This window comes from Hemiscyllium ocellatum, chromosome 10 (assembly GCF_020745735.1).
Source record: "Hemiscyllium ocellatum isolate sHemOce1 chromosome 10, sHemOce1.pat.X.cur, whole genome shotgun sequence".
NCBI classification, from domain to species: domain Eukaryota; kingdom Metazoa; phylum Chordata; class Chondrichthyes; order Orectolobiformes; family Hemiscylliidae; genus Hemiscyllium; species Hemiscyllium ocellatum.
The window spans coordinates 6,137,843-6,162,143 of NC_083410.1; the positions used below are offsets into that span (position 1 = coordinate 6,137,843).

At 44.5% G+C, this 24,301-nt stretch overlaps 1 protein-coding gene across 2 annotated transcripts; it reads left to right on the top strand.

Annotated features, from left to right (window-relative positions):
* The first annotated feature begins 1,646 nt into the window (after positions 1 to 1,646).
* mtrf1l (mitochondrial translational release factor 1-like) lies at positions 1,647 to 22,458 on the top strand. 2 transcript variants are annotated; one of them, XM_060830782.1, is made up of 8 exons: positions 1,647 to 1,839; positions 4,856 to 5,395; positions 9,421 to 9,500; positions 10,305 to 10,488; positions 13,011 to 13,174; positions 14,293 to 14,410; positions 14,754 to 14,890; positions 21,899 to 22,458. In XM_060830782.1, exons 2-8 carry the CDS (start codon positions 4,951 to 4,953, stop codon positions 22,127 to 22,129), a joined length of 1,359 nt encoding a protein of 452 aa, XP_060686765.1. In that variant the 5' UTR covers positions 1,647 to 1,839; positions 4,856 to 4,950; the 3' UTR covers positions 22,130 to 22,458. The 2 variants fall into 2 exon arrangements, with proteins under 2 accessions (XP_060686765.1, XP_060686764.1); XM_060830781.1 differs by lacking the exon at positions 1,647 to 1,839 and adding an exon at positions 2,052 to 2,125.
* Positions 22,459 to 24,301: the final 1,843 nt, after the last annotated feature.

Below are 24,301 nucleotides of genomic sequence, written 5' to 3' on the forward strand. Positions count from 1 at the left end.
GCGGTGGGGGGGAAAGGGGGTGGGGGGGGGTAGTAGGGGGTTCTGTCCTTGTTACGGTTGGTGGGGTGGCGTTTGAGGGCGGAGGTGCAGGACGTGGATGAGATGGAGTGCATCTTCAACCACGTGGGAAGGGAAATTGCGGTCTTTAAGGAAGGAGGCCATCTGGTGTGATCTGTGGTGGAACTGGTCCTCCTGGGAGAAGATACGGCAGAGGCAGGGGAATTGGGAATACGGGATGGCATTTTTGCAGGAGGTAGGGTGGGAAGAGGCGTAATCCAGGTAGCTGTGTGAGTCGGTGGGTTTGGAAAAAATGTCAGTGTTAAGTTAATCATCGTTGAAGAGATGGAGATGTCCAGGAAGGGGGGGAGAGTTGTCAGAGACGGTCCAGGTGAATTTAAAGTCGGGATGCAATATGTTGAAGTTGATGAATTGCTCAACCTCCTCATGGGAGCACGAGGTGGCACCCATGTAGCAGAGGAAGAGGTGGCCAGTGGTGAGGGTGTAACTACGGAAAATGGACTGTTCAATCTAGAACAATCTACCTGTTTATTTTTCCGAATCTGTAGCCCTTAAAAGTTTATTTTTCTCAAGCACAGATCAAATACCCTTTTGGTTCTGAGTACCTAGTTCCAACTGCTTTGATTTCAACTGTCCCTGCAACTTCACAATCATAGCGCCACAGACCGGTGAGTTGCAGAACTGCACCATTTATTAACCCTTGTCTCATCCGCCGAAGCATTCGTTTTCAAATCCAACCTGATGCACGTATTGGTTTCAAATTCACTTAAGGATCCCAGTCTTAGAACAGTTGAATGATGAGGCTCGCTACTCATTAATCACAAATTCCCCAAACACCACAACGGGTCTCGTCCCCACCCTGGCGATCAGACTGAGAGATTGTTCAAACTTTACTCTCAAAGGAACTCTTCGAAAGCACCAGAACAGCTCTGCCCCTCAACAAGGCGACAGCACTTCTGTGCTTCCGTGTCTCTTGTACTGGGGCTCCCGCTTAAATCCTAGCCAACGTTTTTTTTAAAATGACTGTCTCATTTAGAGATCTTCCCCCTTCTCCTTAATATTTTGATATATAGCTTGTCGCTTACTATCTTTGAACAAACCAGTTGATAGACTTTAAAAAAAACTGCGGATGCTCGGAATCAGAAACAAATGCAGAAATTACTGAAGTTTATTGCATTGAGTGCTCACTGAAAAAGTAAAACAGCAGAACTCTCGATATTCAACCTCTACTCAAAAGCTTTTTCCAGCATTTGTTCTTGATAAGTGCTGACTCTTAATTTTAATAGCAGGCATAGCCACACACTGTTAGAAAGAACATCAAGGTTTTACGCAGTAATTAAGAAAACAACATTTTTCAATCTGTATTAATGCCTGAAAACAAGTCACGTGCCGATGACGATTGGGTCGCGTGTTCTGTGTCACGTCTCATGAACCAATCAATGGCGGCAGCAGTTCCCAGTCCACTCTTTTTTGAGAATTTCAATATTTCTGCTTTTATTTCCAGCTGCTTTGCCGTCACTTTTCCCCACTGGCACTCAGTAAAAGCTGACTTAAGCAATCTTTAATGAAAATTAGGACTTCATCATAAAATCAAAGCCAAATTCTGCGATTTCTGGAAATCTGAAATACAAATAGAGACAATGCTGGAGAAACTCCGCAGGTCTGGCAGCATCAGTGCAGCGAGAGACAAGTGTGAAAGTTTCGAGATCGAAATAATTTTCTTCGGAGACGCATCTTTTTCCGAAGCAGATTATATCGGACGCGAAACCACGACTTTTGTTTCTTTCTCCATAGATAGTTCATTAAGCACTTCCGGCTTTGGTAAGTTTTAATATCTTTAATTACTCAATGACTTCCGCACGCCTGCTTCGGTAGATTACATCACAAGTGATAAAATAACAGATTTCCAAGCCTGTCACCGTAAACAAATTCGTACAGGCCGGTAATAAAATATAACCTGCAGCAATTATTCCGGTTTAAGCGTGTTGGAAGCCGGAAATAGTTTGTGAGCATGGCGGCGGGTATGCCCAGCATGCACCGCGGTTATGAAAGTGGTCTATACCCTGAGTAGGAAGTAGCCGGCCCAGGGTTTGTTGAGTATGGTCAGGTAGGTGCTGCCTGGGAGAGGTCGGGCACTCTGCATTGTGCTAGTGACTCCAATGCAGGCCAGTGCATGCCCAACCATTGTGTAAGGAGGTGGACAGTGTGCATTTGTATATCCCCAGCGCAGATTTTTTTCTTCGGCCCGCAGAGAAGTTATTGTTTGCCCCCTTGAGTCAGATGGCCCTAAGTTCAAATCCAGGATCCTGTGCAGTCCTGAACGAGTGCTGCCTTTTGGATGTAGTGCTAAACTGGCTCCCACTTGAGTGGTGGAACTGGAGGATACCACAGCACCATTTTATTTTCACTCGTGAAACCTGGGCACTGCTGGCTGAGTCAGCATTTATTTCCTGTGCCCAGTTGCTCTTTGAGAAGGTGGTGGTGAGCTGCCTTCTTGAATTGCTCCAGTCCATGTGGTGGACCGTGCCCCTTAGGGAGGGAATTCCAGAATTTTGACCCAACGACAGGCCTGGAGAGGCCAAACTATCTCAAGATTAGAGTGGTGCTGGAAAAGCACATCAGGTCAGGCAGTATCCGAGGAGTAGATGCTGCCTGACCTGCTGTGCTTTCCCAGCACACTACCCTAATCTTGACTCTGATCTCCAGCATCTGCAGTCCTCATTTTCACCTGTCCAGGCCAGGCCCATGGCAGGGCACATAACAAGGACTGTAAAGTTGAACTTTATTTCTTTATTTTACAGCCTTTGCAGTGTTTAGATTTATTTTTCTGTGTTTTAAGATGGTGCTGGAGAGTGAAAACACTACAGTATAGTACAATTTTCAATGTATTTTGTAACAAAATACATGTGACAAATAAATAAATCAAATAAAATCAGGATGGTGAGTGGCTTGGAGGGGGACTTGCAGAAGGTGTTCCCATACATCTGCTGCTGTTGTCCTTTTAAATGGAATTTGTGCTGGTATTTAGAACATGCTGTCCAAGAATTGTTGGTGAATTTTAAAAAGCCAAGCAGTTCTGCCTGGTGTCCTGGGGAATATTTACCCCATAACATCACAGAGACAGATGAGCTGCTATCGGTGGGTGCTTATTCTATGCACAAATTGACTACCTCGTTTCCTGCCTTACAACAGCCCAGAAAGAGGCCATTGTGCCACTGAGATGAACTCACTTGAAATGATCCAATTCCTTCTTGAATCCATCTGTTCAAACCTGCGTCCACCATGCTTTCAGTTGTTGCATTCCAGGATACATTAGGGCGGCACGGTGGCACAGTGGTTAGCACTGCTGTCTCACAGCGTCTGAGACCTGTGTTCAATTCCCGACTCAGGCGACTGACTGTGTGGAGTTTGCATGTTCTCCCCGTGTCTGTGTGGGTTTCCTCCGGGTGCTTCGGTTTCCTCCCACAGTCCAAAGATGTGCGGGTCAGGTGAATTGGCTATGCTAAGTTGCCCGTAGTGTTAGGTAGGGGTATGGGTGGGTTGCGCTTCGGCGGGTCGGTGTGGACTTGTTGGGCCGAAGGGCCTGTTTCCACACTGTAAGTAATCTAATCTAATACTAACCCCCTTGCTGTGTAAAAGTAAAAAACTTTAGCTCATGTTGCGACTGCAGTCTTTTGCCGATTACATCTGTGCCCTCAGGTCCTTGATCATTTCAGCAATGTACCTATTCTGTCAGACACTTTGAGCAAAATGGTATGTTTCGCTATTTCAGAGGGCAGTTAAGAGTCAACTACAATGCTGTGCATTAGGAGTCACATGTAGACCAAACGAAGTAAGGATGGCAAATTTCCTTCTGTAAAGGGCATTGACAATCCATTGTAGTTGTCATGGTTATTAATCTAGATTCATTAATCAAATTCAGCTTTGACCAAATGCTGGTATAAGTTTTGAACCACTGTCCCTGAAACATTAGGCTGGGTGTCGTGATTACCAGTCTAGTGACATCACCACAAAACCATCATCTAACCCAAGATCTCAATTCAGTGATACTTAATTGGCTGTAAAGCATTGCAGGATGTGAATAGTTATGAAAGCTGCTAAAATAATTTCTTTAAAATCAACTGCTTGGACATATTGAACTCAATGCTGTGGTAGATGAGACTTGAACCAGAACTAATGACAATACGCACTATGTCACAAGAGCCTAGGTACAAATTTTTCCACTGAGCCACCAGGGCAAGTTTGTTTTATCTACCCCATCCTCACCTCCTGAGTATTGCCAGTCTTTTTAATGAGTCAGATGTTTGCCCATTCAGACTTGAGCCCACATTTATTATTACTTTTATTATCAAAAGATTTGTTATTGTGATTTGCCTCATTACAATTTGTGGGCTTTTGCTTTGAAGATAAAGACTTGTGTTGCTGTAATATTTGTAGCCTCAGGAAATCACAAATACTTCATAGACAGTGTTTGAATATGTTTGAAGAATAACCACTGCTTTAAGTTATAGTGTAATGTATATTGTAAGCTCCTGAAAACAGCAATTAGATAAATGACCAGATCATCTCTTTCACTGAAGGTAGTTGATTGACTCCACCAGGGAAAAACCCCCTTGCTCTTCTCCGTTGTGCTATGGCTTATCTTCCCTCTAACTGAGAGAGCAGATGTGATCTCATTTTAATGCCTCATCCTTTGGTTTGTGTTGTTCAATGTTCTTCAAGTATGTTTCCATTGAACAGGTCTCTTGTGCCATATCAGGAGTGCAGAGGCGAGTGAAAGGGATTAGACTTATTTTTGTGATTAAACCATGTTTGTGTGCCTTTTTTTGTTTTGCAGCTTTTAAATCTCAAACAATTATTCTTGGTTGGAATATTCCTGGTAGATTGTAGAACAAGACCATTGTTTGTCAGCTGGGCCATTGCGTATGGAACATGCTTTTTGTAAGTCGGACTTTGCCCATCGCTCTGAATGCCAATGGCAGGCAAATTCTCAGACTGAGCTGCCTTGTGAAGCCCGGGTTCCCGTGCCTCAGGAAATGTTTCCAGCAAGTTGCCAGGCCTGCATTTTTCTGGTCTCCCTCTGCCAACCTCCTTGCTGGCACACCAAAGCATGTACGTACCTACGTAGCCAGCGCGGAGATGGTGGAAACACTTTTTGCACAGAGCTCGCTGCAGGCCTACTTGAGGAAGCTGGAACAGGAGTACACGGAGTCTGTGCAGAGGCTTAATTCCACACACACATCTACCAGAGAGGTGGAGGGGGAAAGGACAAAGCTGCTGAGGAGGAGAGTGACTGAGTTGGCACCGGTGATAATGGAACTTCAGCAACTGAAGCTCAAAATGCAGGAGCTGCAGGACATTGAGGCACTGCTGAAAGGTGAGTGCGACTTTATTCACTTTGTTTCCAGGATTGTACTACTTGTGAAGTTATGTATATTGCTTCTGGAACAATTTCTGCTCTTGCCCCATATCTCCAGCAGAGTCTCCCAGCTGACTGCAAGTATCAGGAGGATTTAAATGAGTAAGGTGGGACCCAGGGAGATAGTGAGGAAAAATTTCAATTTGAGCTTGGTACAGTTGAGAACAAGGGCGAGTCAAACAGTCAGGGCAGGCACGGACAAAGCAGAGAATAAGGTATGACTGATAAATTAAATTGCATTCATTTCAATGCAAGAGGCCTAACAGGGAAGGCAGATGAACTCAGGGCAAGATTAGGAACATTGGACTGGGATACCATAGCAATTACAGAAACATGGCTCAGGGATGGACAGGACTGGCAGCTTAATGTTCCAGGATACAAATGCTACAGGAAAGACAGAAAGAGAGGCAAGAGAGGAGGGGAGTGGCGTTTTTGATAAGGGATAGCATTACAGCTGTGCTGAGGGAGGATATTCCCGGAGATACATCCAAGAAAGTTATTTGGGTGGAACTGAGAAATAAAAAAGGGATGATTACCTTTATTGGGATTGTATTATATCCCCCCTTCATCGTCAGAGGGAAATTGAGAAACAAATTTGTAAGGAGATCTCTGTTATCTGTAAGAATAACAGGGTGGTTATGGTAGGGGATTTTAACTTTCCAAACATCGACTGGGACTGTCATAGTGTTAAGAGATTAGATGGAGAGGAATTTGTTAACAGCGTGCAAGGAAATTTTCTGATTCAGTATGTGGATGTACCTACGAGAGAAGGTGCAAAACTTGACCTACTCTTGGGAAATAAGGTAGAGCAGGTGACTGAGGTGTCAGTGGGGGAGAACTTTGGGGCCAGTGATCATAATTCTATTAGATTTAAAATAGTGATGGAAAAGGATAGACCAGATCTAAAAGTTGAAGTTCTAAATTGGAGCAAGACAATTTTGACAGTATTAGGCAAGAACTTTCAAAAGCTGATTGGGCACAGATGTTCTCAGGTAAAGGGACAGCTGGAAAATGGGAAGCCTTCAGAAATGAGATAACAAGAGTACAGAGGAAGTGTATTCCTGGTACGGTGAAAGGAAAGGCTGGTAGGTATAGGGAATGCTGGATGACCAAAGAAATTGAGGTTTTGGTTAAGAAAAAGAAGGAAGCATACGTAAGGTATAGACAGGATAGATCGAGTGAATTCTTAGAAGAATGTAAAGGCAGTAGGAGTATACTTAACAGAGAAATCAGGAGGGCAAAGTGGGGACGTGAGATAGCTTTGGCAAATAGAGTTAAGGAGAATCCAAGGGGTTAAGGACAAAAGGTAACTAGGGACAGAATAGGGCCCCCAAAGATCAGCAAGGCGGCTTTTGTGTGGAGCCGCAGGAGATGGTGGAGATATTAAACGAGTATTTTGCATCAGTATTTACTGTGGAAAAGGACATAGAAGATATAGAATGTAGGAAAATGGATGGTGCCATCTTGGAAAATGTCCATATTATGGAAGAGAAAGTGCAGGATGTCTTGAAACAGATAAAGGTGGATAAATTCCCAGGACCTGATCAGGTGCACCCTAGAATTCTGTGGGAAGTTTGGGAAGTGATTGCTAGGCCTCTTACTGAGATATTTATATCATCGATAGTCACAGGTGAGGTGCCACAAGACTGGAGGTTGGTTAATGTGGTACCACTGTTTAAGAAGTGCGGTAAAAACAAGCCAGGGAACTATAAACCAGTGAGCCTGACATTGGTGGTGGGCAAGTTATTGGAGGGAATCCTGAGAGACAGGATGTACATGTATTTAGAAAGGCAAGAACTGATTAGGAATAGTCAACATGGCTTTATGCGTGGGAAATCATGTCTCACAAACTTGATTGAGTTTTTTGAAGAAGTAACAAAGACGATTGATGGGGGCAGAACAGTAGATCTGATCTATATGAACTTCAGGAAGGCATTCAACAAGGTTCCCCATGGAAGACTGGTTAGCAAGGTTAGATCTCACAGATTAGCCATTTAGATATAGAACTGGTCAAAGGTAGAAGACAGAGGGTGTTGGTGAAGGGTTGTTTTTCAGACTGAGGCCTGTGACCAGTGGAGTGCCACAAGGATCAGTACTGGGTCCACTACTTTTCATTATTTATATAAATGATTTGCATGTGAGAATAAGAGGTGTAGTGGACAGCGAAGAGGGTTACCTCAGATTACAACGGGATCTTGACCAGATGGGCCAATGGGCTGAAAAGTGGCAGATGGAGTTTAATTTAGATAAATGTGAGGTGCTGCATTTTGGGAAAGCAAATCTTAGCAGGACTTATACATTAAATGGTAAGGTCCTATGGAGTTTTGCTGAACAAAGAGTCCTTGGAGTGCAGGTTCATAGCTCCTTGAAAGTAGAGTCACATGTAGATAGGATAGTGAAGAAGGTGTTTGGTATGCTTTCCTTTATTAGTCAGAGTATTGAGTACAGGAGGTCATGTTGCAGCTGTACAGGACATTGGTTAGACCATTGTTGGAATATTGCATGCAATTTTGGTCTCATTCCTATCGAAAAGATGTTGTGAAACTTGAAAGGGTTCAGCAAAGATTTACAAGGATATTGCCAGTGTTGGAGGATTAGAGTTGTAGGGAGAGGTTGAATAGGCTAGGGCTGTTTTCCCTGGAGGTTCGGAGGCTGAAGGGTGACCTTATGGACCTCCTCTATATTGGGGAGACAGGTTGCCTACTTGCGGAACATTTCAGAGAATACCTCTGGGACACCCAGACCAACCAACCCAACCACCCTGTGGCTCAGCACTTCAACTCCCCCTCCCACTCTTCCAAGGACATGCAGGTCCTTGGACTCCTCCATCACCAGACCATAGCAACACGACGGCTGGAGGAAGAGCGCCTCATCTTCCGCCTGGGAACCCTTCTACCACAAGGGATGAACTCCGATTTCTCCAGTTTCCTCATTTCCCCTCCCCCCACCTTGTCTCAGTCTCAACCCTCGAACTCAGCACCACCTTCCTAACCTGCAATCTTCTTCCTGACCTCTTCGCTCCCACCCCCACTCCGGCCTATCACCCTCACCTTAACCTCCTTCCACCTATCACATTTCCAACGCCCCTTCCCCAAGTCCCTCCTCCCTACCTTTTATCTTAGCCTGCTGGGCACACTTTCCTCATTCCTGAAGAAGGACTCATGCCCGAAACATCGATTCTTCTGCTCCTTGGATGCTGCCTGACCTGCTGCGCCTTTCCAGCAACACATTTTCACCTCTGATCTCAAGCATCTGCAGTCCTCACTTTCTCTTGGTATAATATCCCAACCAAAGATATGGCATTTGTCTCCAAAGATTGGCACTACCTCATTCCTGCACTGGGACTGTTTCCCTGAAGTATTTACTCAAGTCTTTCAAATGGGATTAAACTGATGACCTAGTGATGCAGGGACAAGATTACCACTCACCATGGTAAATCTTACAGCATGGGGAGTGACATAGCTGGTGAGGTTGTTTAAAACACAGTTAGATATTGTTAAGCATGGAGGTTCTGCGGGAACAACCACCTTGAATTTTCCCAATCTTGTGACTCGTTTTCGTGCAGCCCTAGTGAACTATCCTCTTGCTCCTATTTAGTTCATGTTACATAAACAGCTGCTACCCCTGTCCAATGTGGTTGAACACAGTGAGCTCTTTTTGAACTATCACTATGTTCGCTGAGCTGGGAATTTGTGTTGCAGACATCTCGTCCCCTGTCTAGGTGACATCCTCAGTGCATGGGAGCCTCCTGTAAAGGAAACAACATAGAAGCGCTTCACAGGAGGCTCCCAAGCAGTGAGGATGTCACCTAAACAGGGGATGAAATGTCTGCAACACAAATTCCCAGCTCGGTGAACAGAACCACAACAGCGAGCACCCGAGCTACAAATCTTCTCCCAAAACTTTGAAGAACTATCACTATGTTTTTTTAACTCTCAGTGATGTCTGAGACAAGAAAATTATGTGCAAAATCTTTCTTACAGATGAAGATATTGATTTGAAGAGACTTGCTGAAACTGAAGAGAGTTCATGTCAGGAAACCATCCAGTTTCTAAAGTCCAAGGTAATAACCTGACCAGGAATGTGTCGGATTAGTGGAAAAATGAGAATCAGGGAATGGGAAAAGCACATTTAGTTTGTCAAACCTGCCACTTCTCCATCTCATAGGTTCTCGGGATAAGTCAGGAAAGGCAACAGATGATTCAAAGAGGAGGTTTTGTGCCATGGAGCTGAGCTGAGGGAGGAGGTGGAGCTATGTCATATAGTTGGAAGTGGATGGTGTTGGTGGTGGAGCAGAAGGAATTCACAAACTCATGTCTTGTTGAAAGAGATAGGTTTGGTGTCAGAAATTAGCACCAGATCACAGACCCTATGGCATGAAAAATACTGCTCTCTGTGCAGTCACACATGGGCGTGTTCCAGGTATTCAATCCACATATTATTTAAGGAAATGCAGGATGTCTCATTGTGAGACTATGGACAGACTATTTCAAACATGGGAGTCCTTGTCAACCATTGCTCCCTGGAGGAATAGCTTGGGATCATTCTGTGTGGTTTTCTGCCCCAGTGCCAGAAATGCTGCCAGCATGGTGAAGCTTATATGCTGAGTAAGAGAAGAATAAGGTTGGTAGTGTGTTTAGAGTCCTTTATGGGAGGAGGACCCTAAAGAGAGTCCTTATCCTTATAATGATAGAGAAGGATTTGGGTCCAAAGGTTACAATGGGGAAAGTGTTTTGACTTGCAGACCCAGCCATCAGCAGCCAGTCAATTAAGTTTTCACACTTTGTTGAAACTTTACTTTTCTTTCGTTTCTGCCCTGCTCCACATCCTCCCTCCCCCTCCAAAAAAAAACCCATTTTTGTTTCAGATAATTTCACTCCTGATCCCCACTGAAGAAGCAGACGATAATGATCTGATTCTGGAGGTGACTGCGGGAGTCGGGGGACAGGAGGCCATGTTGTTTACTGCTGAGATGTTCGAAATGTACCAGAATTACGCCTCCTACAAAAACTGGCAGTTTGAGGTTCTGGATTACTGCCACAGCGATATTGGTATGCACTGTAGTTTCGTATTCCGAATAGTTCAAGAAGGCGGCTCAGCACCATCTTGCCAAGGGTAACTAAGGATGGGCAATAAGGACTGGTGTAACCAGAAATGCTTACATCCAGGATGTATTAAAAGACAGCAGAGCCTTACATTCTCTGCATGGCCTTGCTGCCGGAGCACAGAGACCTCAGAAGCTTTTAGAACTGAAAGACATGACAGAGGTAGGGAGATATGATACTTCCTGACTCCATGATCTCTTCAGCTGTCGAGCTTTCTGAAATCCCTGTCCTCCTTCATTTTGGTTTGTTGCAAATTCTCCATTTTAATCACTCTGATTATGGCTGAAGAATATGTTAGAAGAACAAGAATTTTCATTTATAGCATAAAAACAAAAGGTGCTGGAGGAAACAGGTCTGGCCGTATTTGTGGAGAGAGAAATGGAGTGAATGTTCTGAGTCTTGAGACTGAAGCAAAGTCCTCAAACCTTAACCCTGTCTCTATAGATGCTGCCAGACCTGCTGTGTATTCCAAATACTTTCTGTTTTTATGCAGATTTTCTGCATTTGTGGGTTTTTGCTTTCATACTTGCATATATGTAGCCCTTAGTGTAATATAAGATCTTGGCAGTGTGGAGGAACAGAGGGATCTTGGTGTGCAGGTACATAGATTACTTAAAATGGCCACCCAAGTGGACAGGGTTGTGAAGAAAGCATATGGTGTTTTGGCTTTCATTAATAAGGGGGACTGAGTTTAAGAGTCATGAGATCTTGTTGCAGCTTTATAAAACTTTGGTTAGACTGCACTTGGAATATTGTGTCCAGTTCTGGTCGCCCTATTATAGGAAAGATGTGAATGCTTTGGAGAGGGTTCAGAGGAGGTTTCCCATGATGCTGCCTGGACTGGAGAGCTTATCTTATGCAGAGAGATTGACTGAGCGTGGAGTTTTTTCATTGGAGAAAAGGAGGAGGAGAGAGGACCTAATCGAGGTATACAAGATAATGAGAGGCATAGATACAGTCAATAGCCAGATACTATTTCCCAGGGCAGAAATGGCTAACACGAGGGGTTATAGTTTTAAGTTGGTTGGAGGAAAGTATAGAGGGGATGTCAGAGGTGGGTTCTTTACACAGAGAGTTGTGAGAGCATGGAATGCATTGCCAGCAGCACCTGTGGAAGCAAGGTCACTGGGGACATTTAAGAGACTGCTGGACATGCATATGGTCACAGAAATTTGAGAGTGCTTACATGAGGATCAATGGTCGGCACAACATCGTGGGCTGAAGGGCCTGTTCTGTGCTGAACTGTTCTATGTTCTATCTGAAGGCATCATGCAGGAGTAGGATTTGTCACTGAGTCCCATAATGATCTATTAGACGAGGTGACCAGAAATTTGAGCTCAGAGGTGGATTTGCTAGCAGAGAGAAATAATAGCGATTTAGGGAGGGAGTTCCAGAGATGGGGTGAGACAGATTTGGGGCGGGGGTGGGGGAGGAGTGATGAAAATTGGGGGATACTCAAGAGGCCAGAATTGGGGAAGTGCAGTGATCTTGCAGGATTGAGGGCTGGTGGAAATTGCAAAATGAGAAGGAATAGGCCATGGGGGGATTTGTAGACAAAAATAACAAGTTCCAAGTTGGGTATGGAATGAGCTGCCAGAGGAAGTGGTGGAGGCTGGTACATTTACGAGGCATTTGGATGGGTATATGAATAGGAAGGGTTTGGAGGGTTATGGGCTGGGTGCTGGCAGGTGGGACTAGATTGGGTTGGGATATCTGGTTGGCATGGACGGGTTGGACCGAAGGGTCTGTTTCCATGCTGTACATCTCCATGACTGTACTGTTTCTGTAAGCTAGTGCTAAAGGTGTTCCTTTAAGACAAGAGTCATAGAGGAGTAGGAATTTCTTCTCTCAGAGGAGAGTGAATCTGTGGACTTCTTTACTGCAAAGTGGGCAAGGTCATTTCGTATAATCAGGTCTGAGATATATTTTTAATCAGTAAAGGAATCAAGGGTTATGGGGATAAGATAGGAAAGTGGATTTGGGGATTGCCATACATCTAAATGTATGACAGTGCAGACTTGATGGGTGAAATCGTGAGGGGCATAGATAGGATAAACAGACAAGGTCATTTCCCTGGAGTAGGGGACTCCAGATCTAGAGGACATAGGTTTAGGGAGAGAGGGGAAAAATTTAAAAGAGGCCTAAGGGGCAACATTTTCACGCAGAGGGTGGTGTGTGTCTAGAATGAGCTTCTAGATGAAGTGGTGGAGGTGAGGACAATTACAATGTTTTAGAAGGCATCTGGATGGGTACATGAATAGAAAGAGTTTACAGGGATATGGGCCAAGTGCTGGCAAATCGGACAAGATTAGGGTAGGATATCTGATCAGCATGTACGAGTTGGACTTATGGGTCTGTTTCCATGCTGTCTAACTCTCTGACTCTAAATGGCCGAGGTCTGCAGTTATGATCTGATTGTTTTACTGTTCCTGTAAGCTAGTATTAAAAGTTGGTCTTTTATTTCACAGGGGGCCTGCGTCATGCTGCAGCTAGTGTGAGTGGCCCGGAGACTTACAAACACATGAAGTACGAGGGGGGAGTGCATAGAGTCCAGCGGATTCCCAAAACTGAAAAACAAGGCAGGACTCACACCAGCACAATGACTGTCGCCATCCTACCACAGCCCACTGAGGTATTCACAATCTTCTCAGCCATTTATACCAATTCCTAACTAAATTGACAGCTGCCCAAAGGTTTGTCTTAAAGGAGAAGAGGGAGGTGGAGTGCTTTAGGGGAGGAGTTGTAAAACTTAGGGAGCTGAAGGCACATCCACAATTACAATCTCTCTCTCTCTCTCTTCCTCTCTCTCTCTCTCTCTCGTATTTCCAGCTTGCTTGACAGTGCCCCTATAGACCCGTACAGTTATAGTATGAGGTTATATACAGAGTAGAGCTCCCTTAAGACTGTCCTCACCAAACTCTCCCAGGACAGGTACAGCTCTGTCAGATTCAGAACAAAGCTCCTTTGACACTGTCCACATCAAACACTCCCAAGACAGGGACGTTGTGGGGTTAGAGCTGAAAATGTGTTGCTGGAAAAGCACAGCAGGTCAGGCAGCATCCAAAAAGCAGGAGAATTGACGTTTCGGGCATGAACCCTTCTTCTCCTGAAGAAGGGTTCATGCCCGAAATGTTGATTTTCCTGCTCCTTGGATGCTGCCTGACCTGCTGCGCTTTTTCAGCTCTGATCTCCAGCATCTCCAGTCCTCACTTTCTCCCCATTCTGGGGTTAGGTACAGATTAAAGTTCCCTCCATACTGTGCTCCAAAACACAGTGTAAATCTGGAATATGCTTTCCAGTTTACAATGGTTATTTTACCGAGCTAGTGCAAATCTAACCTGCTTCAGTTTATACAAAAATCTGGATGTATCAGAAAAAGTCTTACAAAACATGAACTGGTAGTAACTATCCATTGTCTCCTATGCGTGGCTTCATCCCCACACAATGTCTTTGACTCTTAATATTCTCTGATGTGGAATTAGCCACCAAGTTGTATCACCTTACCAAGAGAGAGATTTCAGTTTAAAAGGAGGGGAGAGAGAGAGAGAGAGAGAGTGTGTGGTGAATCTGTTGGAGCTTGGATATCTGAGGGCAAAGCCTCCAATGGAGGGATTGAGGAGGGTTGGGGGTTGTATACGAGGCTGGAGTTAGATAGACTGTGGATATTTGCTGGACACGTAGTAATTGGATAGAATAACGGGTATGATCCATGTCTTCACTCATCTGATTAATCAATAATCTTGTTATCAGATTGACATGACCATCAACCCCAAGGATCTGCGGATAGAGACAAAACGGGCAAGTGGAGCTGGTGGTCAGCATGTGAACACGACAGACAGTGCGGTTCGCATCCTGCACATCCCAACAGGTAACAGCAGTCCCTTGCTCTCACCCAAGTGTACATCTGTAATACTGTGGGTTTCATTTGCAGTTCCTGGAGGATTCTGACTGTGATACTGAGATGAAAAAGTAATAATTGCATCCATTTCTCAGTCGGTTGGTGAAAGGAGGAGCATTACGTATCCTCAGTGAGTACGGTCACTGAGTTGGGAACGTCGATGGCGATTCATTGGAACAATTTCTAGTATTATTTGTCTGTCATGCTTCCTGCATTATGATAATTATATTAAATAAATGTATGTAATTGGCTACTTTGGGATCCTGAAATGCAGTTGCATTCGTTCTGATATGGTTCATTCTGCCCTTGGCAGGTGTGGCAGCTGAGTGCCAGCAGGAAAGGTCCCAGCTGAAAAATCGAGAAAAGGCGATGCAGATGCTGCGAGCGAAACTATACAGCATGAAGCTGGAGGAGCAGACTAACAAGAGACATTATGCTCGAAAGATTCAGGTACCTCTGTGGCCTTGCTTCCAACTCCCTCTTGGTTTTCCCCATGCTCCTGCTGAGTCTCCAGACTCATACAACGAGTTCCATTTCCACAGCAGTCAGCTCAGAGAGTGCCAGTCTGCCAGGGTGACTGTTGGGCTATTTGACCTTGGGAGGAATCACAGGGAGGTCCGATCCTGGCTTCATGCAGGAATCACTCCACTGGGATATTCCCCTGTTCCTTTGGCTCCCTGTCCAGTGTACAGCTGGTGACAAGTGGTGTTCTGCAAGGCTCAGTGTTGGGACCATAATGTTTCACTTTATACATTAACGATGTAGATTAAGGAACTGAGGCCATTCTTACTAAGTTTGCAGACGATACAAAGAATGGTAGAGGGACAGGTGGTATTGAGGAGGTGGGGAGGCTGCAGAAGGATTTGCACGGGTTAGGAGAGTGGGCAAAGAAGCGGCAGATGGTGTACAATGTGGGAAAGTGTGAGGTCATACACTTTGGTCAGAAGAATAGAGGCATAGACTACTTTCTAAATGGGGAGAAAATTCAGAAGTGCAAAGAGACTTGGGAGTTCAAGTCCAGGTTTCTCTCAAGGTAAACTCGTAGGTTGATTAGATTAGATTAGATTCCCTTCAGTGTGGAAACAGACCCGTCGGCCCACCGACCCTCCAAGAGTAACCCACCCAGACCCATTCCCCTACCATCTTTACCCCTGACTAATGCACCTAACACTATGGGAAATTTAGTATGGCCAATTCACCTGACCTGCATATTTTTGGATCGTGGGAGGAAACGGGATGAAACCCATGCAGACCCGGGGAGAATGTGCAAACTCCACACAGACAGTCGCCCACAGTGGGAATCGAAACCGGGTCCCTGGCGCTGTAAGGCAGCAAACCACTGAGCCACTGTGCACCCATGAGTCAGTAGTTAGGAAGGCCAATGCAGTGATGGCATTTATTTCAAGAGGACTTGAAACTCAAAACAGGGATGTGCTTTTGAGGCTTTATAAGGCTGTAGTCTGGCCACATTTGGAGTATTGTACGCAGTTTTGGGTCCCATATCACTGGAAGGATGTACTGGCCCTGGAGCTTGTTCAGAGGAGATCCATAAGAATGGGCCCCAGAGTGAACAGCTTAACATATGAGGAACATTTGAGGACTCTGAGTCTGTACTCAATGGAGTTCAGAAGGATGAAGGGGGATCTAATTGAAACTTACAGAATATTGAATGGCTTGGACAGAGTGGATGTTGGGAAGATGTTTCTGTTGATAGAAGAGACTGGGACCCGAGGGCATAGCCGTCGAATAAAGGGAATACCGTTTAGAACAGAGATAAGGAGAAACTTCTTCAGCCAGAGAGTGGTGAATCTATGGAATTCACTGCCACAGAAGGCTGTAGAGGCCAGGTCAGTGAGTATATTTAAGATGGAGATAGACAGGTTCTTGATTGTAAAGGGGATCAAGGGTTATGGGGAGAAAGCAGGAAAATGGGATTGAGAAACTTATCAGCCATGATTGAATGGCAGAGCAGGCTCAATGGGCTGAATGGCCTGATTTCTGCTCCTATGTTTTATGGAAACAGCCTTTCCACATCTGCCCTGGAAAGTCCCCTCGTAATCTTGTATGTATTAATAAGGCTGCCTCTCATTCTTCTATACTCTGATGAGTGCAGGCCTGATCTACTCGAGCTCTCCTTGTAAGACAGTCCCTTTTATACCTGGTATCAGCCTAGTGAACCTTCTCTGAACTTTTTAAAAAAATTCTTTCATGGAATGAAGGCATCACTGGCTAGACCACAATTAAAAGTCAACCACATTTCTGCGAGAAACAGAAGTTGTTGGAAAAGCTCAGCACATCTGGCAGCCCCTGTGGAGAGAAATCCGAGTTAACCCTTCCTCGGAACTAATTCACACTGCTGCGAGTCTGGAGTCATATGTAGGCCGGACCAGGTAAGGATGGCAGTTTCCTTCCCTGAAAGAAATTAGTGAGCCAGGTGGGTTTTTATTGGATGCCTGGTCATCATTTGAACTCATAATTGCAAATTTATATTGAATTCAGATTCCACCATCTGCCATGGTGGGATTCGAACACAGGTCCCTAGTTCATTACCTGGGTCTCTGGATTAACAGTCTGATGACAACCTTCTTGCTCAGAGGGTTAGTCGTCTGCGGAATCCTCTCCCTCAGCAAGTAATGGAGGCTGGTCATTGAATTCATTCAAGGTTGAGTTGGGAGAGACCCTTGATTGGCAAGAGTGTTAAGTGTTATAGGGCAGACAGGAAAGTTGAGTTAAAGAACACAATCTGATCACCATGGTATTATTAAATGACAGAGCAGGCTCAAAGGATTGAATAACCTGCAGATGCTGGAAATCAGAACAAGTTTTGAGTTTTTCCAGCAATTACTGTTTTTCTTATTGTATAGCTTGCTCCTACTCCTAAGAGCCATATTCCTATGACTACACAACCAGTTCTAAAAAAGAGTCGCACTGGACTCGAGATGCTAATTCTGTTTCTCTTTCCATTGATGCTGCCAGACCTGCTATGTTTCTTTAACAATTTGGGGCAGCACAGTGGCTCAGTGGTTAGCACTGCTGCCTCACAGCACCAGGATCCCAGGTTCAATTCCAACCTCAGGTGTGGAGTTTGCACATTCTCCCCGTGTCTGTGTTGGTTTCCTCTGGGTGCTCCAGTTTCCCCCCACAGTCCAGAGGTGTGTGGGCCAGGTGAACTGGCCATGCTAAATTGCCCATAGTGTTAGGTGCACTAGTCAGAGGGAAATGGGTCTGGCTGGGTTACTCTTCGGAGGGTCGGTGTGAACTGGTTGGGACGAAGGGCCTGTTTCCACACTGTAGGGAATCTAATCTAATTTATTTCTTTGTTTTGTGGCATTAATGGCTTTCTCCTTATCGCCTTCTTTTGTTATTTAACCAGCATTATGGCAAACTGATCCCTTGTGTTTGCTCTTCTGGCTCTGAATTTCCTTAGACTATTCATCCATGAAACCTTCCAATTCCATTGAAAGGTCATTGACTTGAAACATTAAGACTGTATTTGCCGTCAGTCCGACTGAATTAGTGATGTTGACTGAGAGATAACTATTGGCAAAGTACTGATGTCACTTTCCTTAATCAAACTAAAACTGTAGAGTCATTTCCATGCTGGTAAGGTTCGGGGGAGTGTTGCTGAACAAAGAGACCTTAGACGGCACGTTCGTAGTTTCTTGAAAGTGGAGTCGCAAGTAGATAGGATAGTGAAGAAGGCATTTTGTATGCTTGCCTTTATTGGTCACAGTATTGACTACAGGAATTGGAAGGTCATGTTGCGGCTGCACAGGACATTGGTTAGGCCACTTTTGGAATACTGCGTTCAATTCTCGTCTCCATCCTATAGGAAGGGTGTTGTGAAACTTAAGAGTTCAGAAAAGGTTTACAAAGATGTTGCCAGGGTTTTAGGGTATGAGCTGTAGGGAGAGTCTGAATAGCCTGGAGACAAAAAAAAAACTGCAAATGCTGAAATCCAAAGTATACAAACAGGAGGCTGGAAGAACACAGCAAGCCAGGCAGCATTAGATGTTGAAAAAGTCAATGATTTGGGTATAATCCTTTTTCAGGACTGGACCAATCCTGAAGAAAGATTATATCCAAAATGTTGAATAGACTGGGGCTACTTTCCCTTGAGCATCGGAGGCTGAAGGATGACCTTATAGAGTCAGAGAGATGTACAGCACGGAAACAGACCCTTCGGTCCAACCCGTCCATGCCGACCAGATATCCCAAACCAATCAAGTCTCGCCTGCCAGCACCCAGCCCATATCCCTCCAAACCCTTCCTGTTCATATACCCAGCCAGATGCCTTTTAAATGTTGCAATTGTACCAACCTCCACCACATCCTCTGGCAGCACGTTCCATACACATACTACCCACTGCGTGAAAAAGTTGCCCCTTAGTTCTCAAATACATCTTTCCCCTCTCACTCTAAACCTATGTTCTCTAGTTCTGGACTCCCCTACCCCAGGGAAAGGAACTTGTCCATTTACCCTATCTATGCCCCTCATGATTTTAAAAACCTCTATAAGGTCACCCCTCAGCCTCCGACACTCCAGGGAAAATGGCCCCAGCCTATAATTCTCCCTATAATTCAAATCCTCTAACCCTGACAGCATCCTTGTAAATCTTTTCTGAACCCTTTCACGTTTCATAACATCCCTTCTAATAACAAGGACACCACAATTGCGCACAATATTCCAACTGTGGCATAACCAATGTCCTGTACAGTCGCAACATGTCCTCCCAACTCCTGTACTCAATACTCTGACCAATAAAGGAAAGCAAACCGAACACCGCCTTTACTATCCTAACTATCTGTGACGCTATTTTCAAGGAGCTATGAACCTGCACTCCAAAGTCTCTTTGTTCAGCAACACTCCTGAGTACCTTACCATTAAGTGTATAAGTCCTAAGATTTGCTTTCCCAAAATGCAGCACCTCACAGTTTTGGTGTCATCTGTAAACTTACTAACTATACCTCTTATGCTCACATCCAAATCATTTATATAAAAGACAAAAAACAGTGGACCCAGCACCGATCCTTGTGGCCCTTCACTGGTCACAGGCATCTAGTCTAAAACACAACCCTCCACCACTGCCCTCTATCTTCTACCTTTTGAGCCAGCTCTGTATCTAAATGGCTATAAAATCATGAGGGACATAGATAGGGTGAATTGCCAAGGTCTTTTCCCCAGGGTAGTGGAATCCAAAACTTGAGAGCATAGGTTTAAGGTGAGAGGAGAAAGCTTTAAAAAGGCACCTAAGGGGTAACCTTTTCATGCAGAGGGTCGTGTGCATATGGAATGAGTTGCCAGAGGAAGTGGTGGAGGCTGGTACAATCACAACATTTAAAAGACATCCAGATGGATAAAAGAATAGGAAGCATTTAGAGAGAAATGGGACTAGATTAATTTAGGATTTCTGGTCGGCATGGATGAGTTGGTATCTTTCCAGGCTGTTCAGCTCTTTGACTCAATGACACTAGTAGGGAGGGGCAGATTGAGTACATTGGTTCAGTGGTTAGCATTGCTGTCTCTCAGTACTTGGGTTCAATTCCAGCCTTGAGCAAATGTCTATGTGGAGTTTGCACATTGTCTCCATCTCTGTGTGGGTTTCCTCCAGGTGCTCTGGTTTCCTGCCACGGTCCAAAGTTGTGCAGGATATGTGGATTGGCCATGGGAAATGCAGAGTTACAGGGATGGGGTAGGAGTATAGATCTGGATGGGATGCTCTTTGAAAGGTCGGTGCGAACTCGATCGGCTGAATGATCTGCTTCAACCCTCAGGGATTCTGTGGTTCTCCCTTTGACATATTATTTGCAAGGAGAAAGGCCGCAGAAAGCTGTGTGGCAAAGAGGTTTGTGAGTTCTCGTCCAAGAATCATCAAAAGGCTAGTATTAAACTCAGTGGGTCATTATAAAACAAATGGAATGTTGAACTTTATTTCAAAGGAAATGGATCATAAGAATAAGGAGGTTTGTTATAACTACACAAGGCTTTAGCCAGAACATACCTGAAATACGCTGAACAGTTTTGGGTCCTTTATCTGGGGAGAAATACCCTAGCATTGGAGGACGTCCAGGTCTTTTTCTGTTCTGTTGACCTCTAACTAATATTTAAGACCGTGATGAAGATAAATTTATTCTGTCAAGGGGTATTGAATCTGTGGAATTCTTTACTACGGAGGGCTGTTGAGGCTGGGACATGTTGAGGCTAAGGCTACTTAAAGCTGAGACAGACAGATTTTTAATTAGGAACGGAATTGAGGAAAATCCGAAAGAACTGTGGGTGCTGTAAATCAGAAACAGTAACAGAAATTGCTTTAAAAATGCAGCAGGTCTGGCAGCATCTGTGGAGATAAATCAGAGTTAACGTTCTGGGTTGAGTGAGTCTTCTTCCAAACAGGGAACTGAGGGTTATTGGGATAAGGAAGAAAAATGGAATTGAGGATAAAGAGATTAGCCGTGATTTTATTGAATGGCAGAACAGACTCAATGGGCTGGATGGCCTCCATCTGCTCTTTTATTTTATGGTCTTATGAAAGATGATGTATTAGACAATGCAGCCCTCACTCAGTGTTCCAGTGTGGGTGTCTGTGCTCAAGTCCTGAATTGGGAATTCCTAACCTTGTGACTTAGAGACGTACCACAGCTGATAATCTTGCTGAAGTATAAATATCTTTAAATCCCTTATCAAAGAGCCTTTTATAGTGATGCTGTGGAACTTAAGTAAGATTTCCAAATAAAAACTAACATAGACAATTTGCAGTTTTACTTACCGTATTGTAGAAATAGTATTAATGTAATCAGGCACTCCCAGGAGTTATCTGGGATGTGAGATTACAGTTCTGTCTGGAGCCCTGCGATGCCAGGACTGTTTTCAGTTGAGCAGAAAAGGGTGTGAGGATATTGATTAGATTGGAGTATCAAGAGATCTGAGTAAAATGGAACTCAATCATGATCTGATTGAATGGCAGCATAGGTTGAAGGGGCTGAATGGCGTTTGCCCCTATGTGTGTTCAACACTGGAGTAAGGTTCTAAAGCCGACTGAGTACCCTCAGTTAGTCTGCGCTGAGATGTTTGCATTGGTACATTTTGAAATATAATGAGGCCATTCAATGCCTCCAGTCTGTTTCGCCTCCATTCAATTAAATCATAGCCATTCTGCATCTTAACATCAACTATCCATATTAGTTTTGTATTCCCTGATCTCTCTCTGTTAACAAAATCTGTCACTCAACTGTGAAATGTTCGATTGACCCAGAACCTTAGTAGCGTCATGTAGGGGAGAGTTCCAGATTTCCACTGAGCTGCGTGCGAGGAAGAAGCACTCTTGAGATCCTTCCTGAATGGCTTAGCTGCACATTAAAACTTGGGGCTCCTTTATTCTGGCCTCCCCAGGCAAATGGCATAAGTTCAGCCTGTCTTAAGTTACTAGTGATCTGTCAACTTCTCCAATTCTTTCTCCAGATTGGGACCAAGGGAAGGTCGGAAAAAATCCGGACGTACAATTTCCCTCAAGATAGGATTACCGATCATCGGACTGGCAAGTCATTTCATGACTTGAGGACTTTCATGATGGGTGAGGAGCTCTTGGATGAGATGGTTGAAGATCTGAAGAGTCTGGCAGACAGTGAATCCCTTCTCGAGTTCCTGGAACAAAGTACATCGAGCCAGCAAAATGAGCAAAGACATCAGTGAGGTCTCAGAACGGGCACTTTTTAAACTCTCAGTGAAAAGGTACCCCTCACAGTTCGATCTAGGTTTGTACAGAGTTCCACTAACTTGTCCCTCAGCCATTTTTTTGTCACTTCAGGACAGGAGTATTCGGACACATTCATCCACAGCTTCCCATATTCAAGTCTGGAACTTCCCACCTAAAAGCACTATGGGTGTATACTCCCCATATGGACTTCAGTGGTTCAAGGAGGCATTTCATTACTATCAGCTAAATGAGCATAAGGGATGGGCAATAAATCCAGCCTTGTAATCAACTCATGAACATATAAATAAATATTTGCCAGTGTTGACTATTGTCGTGATCTGGTGCCTGATCTCTAATTGACCACCTGCATAAACCTGTGCTCTAAATTCCTGCTGCCTGCGTCCAGCTATCATGCCTGTGTCACTGAATTATATTAGTTCCTGATCTGGAAATGCCTCATTTTTAAAGTTCTGATCCTTGTTTCAAATTCCTCTGTAGACTCATCCCCTCCCTGTCTCTGTAATCTCCTTCGTGAACCTCTGCAGTCTCTGCATTCCTCCAATTCTAACCTCTATTTGCACCCCAGTTTTAATTGCTGCACCATTGGCAATTGTACCTTCAGTTACCTGGGCCCAGAAGCTCTGAATTACCCTCCCTAAACATCATAACCTCCCTTTCCATCTTTTATGGTGTTCCTTAAAACCTTTCTCGTTGATCTGGCTTCATATTTTTGTTCGGCTCCCATCAGTCTTTCCATAGTAACACTCATGAGTTGTTTTAGAATGCAGTCCTGTGTTAAAGGCACTTACAAATGCAAGTTATTTTTGAGGATCTAAACAAGCTAGGAGTGAAAGAGCGCTACCTATGGTTCCATTAGGGTACTGCAGCAGTTCAGACCAGAAAGTACCAGATTCCATTTCTGACAGATACTAAGATATCAACAAAAAGAAATTGCTGAAGATGCTCAGTTGGTTTGGCAGCATCTGTGGAGACTGTTCACCGTTAACATTTTGGTTCCAGTGACCCTTCTTCAAAAGAGATTGTAGCGAGGAAAAGGCTGGTATAGATGCTGAAGATGAGGTGAGGGGAGAAGTCATAGAGTCATACAGCACGAAAGCAGACCCTTCGGTCCAACTCGTTCATACTGACCAAGTTTCTCAAAGTAAAGTAGCCCCACTTGCCTGCATTTGGCCCGTATCCCTCCAAACCTGTCTAAATGTCTACTAAATACTGTAACTGCATCTGCATCTACCATTTCCTCTGGCAGTTCATTCCACATATGACCCACTCTCTGTTTGGAAAAAGTTGCCCCTCGGGTCACTTTTAAATCTTTCTTCGTACACCTTAAAAATATGCCCCCTAGTTTTGAACTCACTCATTCTGGGGAAGACTCATGCTATTCACCTTATCTAAGTCCCTCGTGATTTTATAACCTTCAATAAGGTCACCCCTCAATCTCCTAGTCTCCAGTGAAAATGAAAAAAGTATCCAGTACTCCTTGTAACTCAAACCCTGCATTCCCAGGAGGTGGAGATGGAGCCCAGAGAGAGAGAACAGCAGTTGAGCAGGAAGAATGTATAATGCTCAGCCTGGGAGGATGAATAGCTAAAAATGGGTACCATTAGTATCTAACGATAGCTTCGTTGTGGTAGCAGCCCAAGTGATGACTCGGCTGGTATGTGGGGTTGGGAGAAGATGTTTAGGCTCGAAAACTATTGAACTTGTTATCGAGTCCTGAAGGCTACAGTGCCCCAACTGGGAAATAAGAGTCTGTTCTTCCAACCTTTGCTGGAGCATTGCAGCAAGTCTGAGACAGCGATGTTGACCAGGGAACACGGTGGTGTGTTCGAGTGGCAAGCAACAGGAAGCTCAGGGTTATAGAACATAGAACATAGAAAAATATAGCGCAGTACAGGCCATTCGGCCCTCGATGTTGCGCCAACCAAAGCCTACCTAACCTACACTGGCCCAATAACCTCCATATGCCTATCCAATGCCCGCTTAAATGACCATAAAGAGGGAGAGTCCACCACTGCTACTGGCAGAGCATTCCATGAACTCTCAACCCGCTGTGTAAAGAATCTACCCCTAACATCTGTCCTATACCTACCACCCCTTAATTCAAAGCTGTGTCCCCTAGTAACAGCTGACTCCATTAGTGGAAAAAG

Bases quoted from the DNA above. Each gene is read 5' to 3' on its own strand.
- mtrf1l (XM_060830782.1), top strand. From the start codon at position 4,951: ATGCTTTTTGTAAGTCGGACTTTGCCCATCGCTCTGAATGCCAATGGC. The intron at 13,175-14,292 runs GTATTCACAATC...TCTTGTTATCAG, and splicing joins TCCTACCACAGCCCACTGAG to ATTGACATGACCATCAACCC. The intron at 14,411-14,753 runs GTAACAGCAGTC...TGCCCTTGGCAG, and splicing joins CATCCTGCACATCCCAACAG to GTGTGGCAGCTGAGTGCCAG.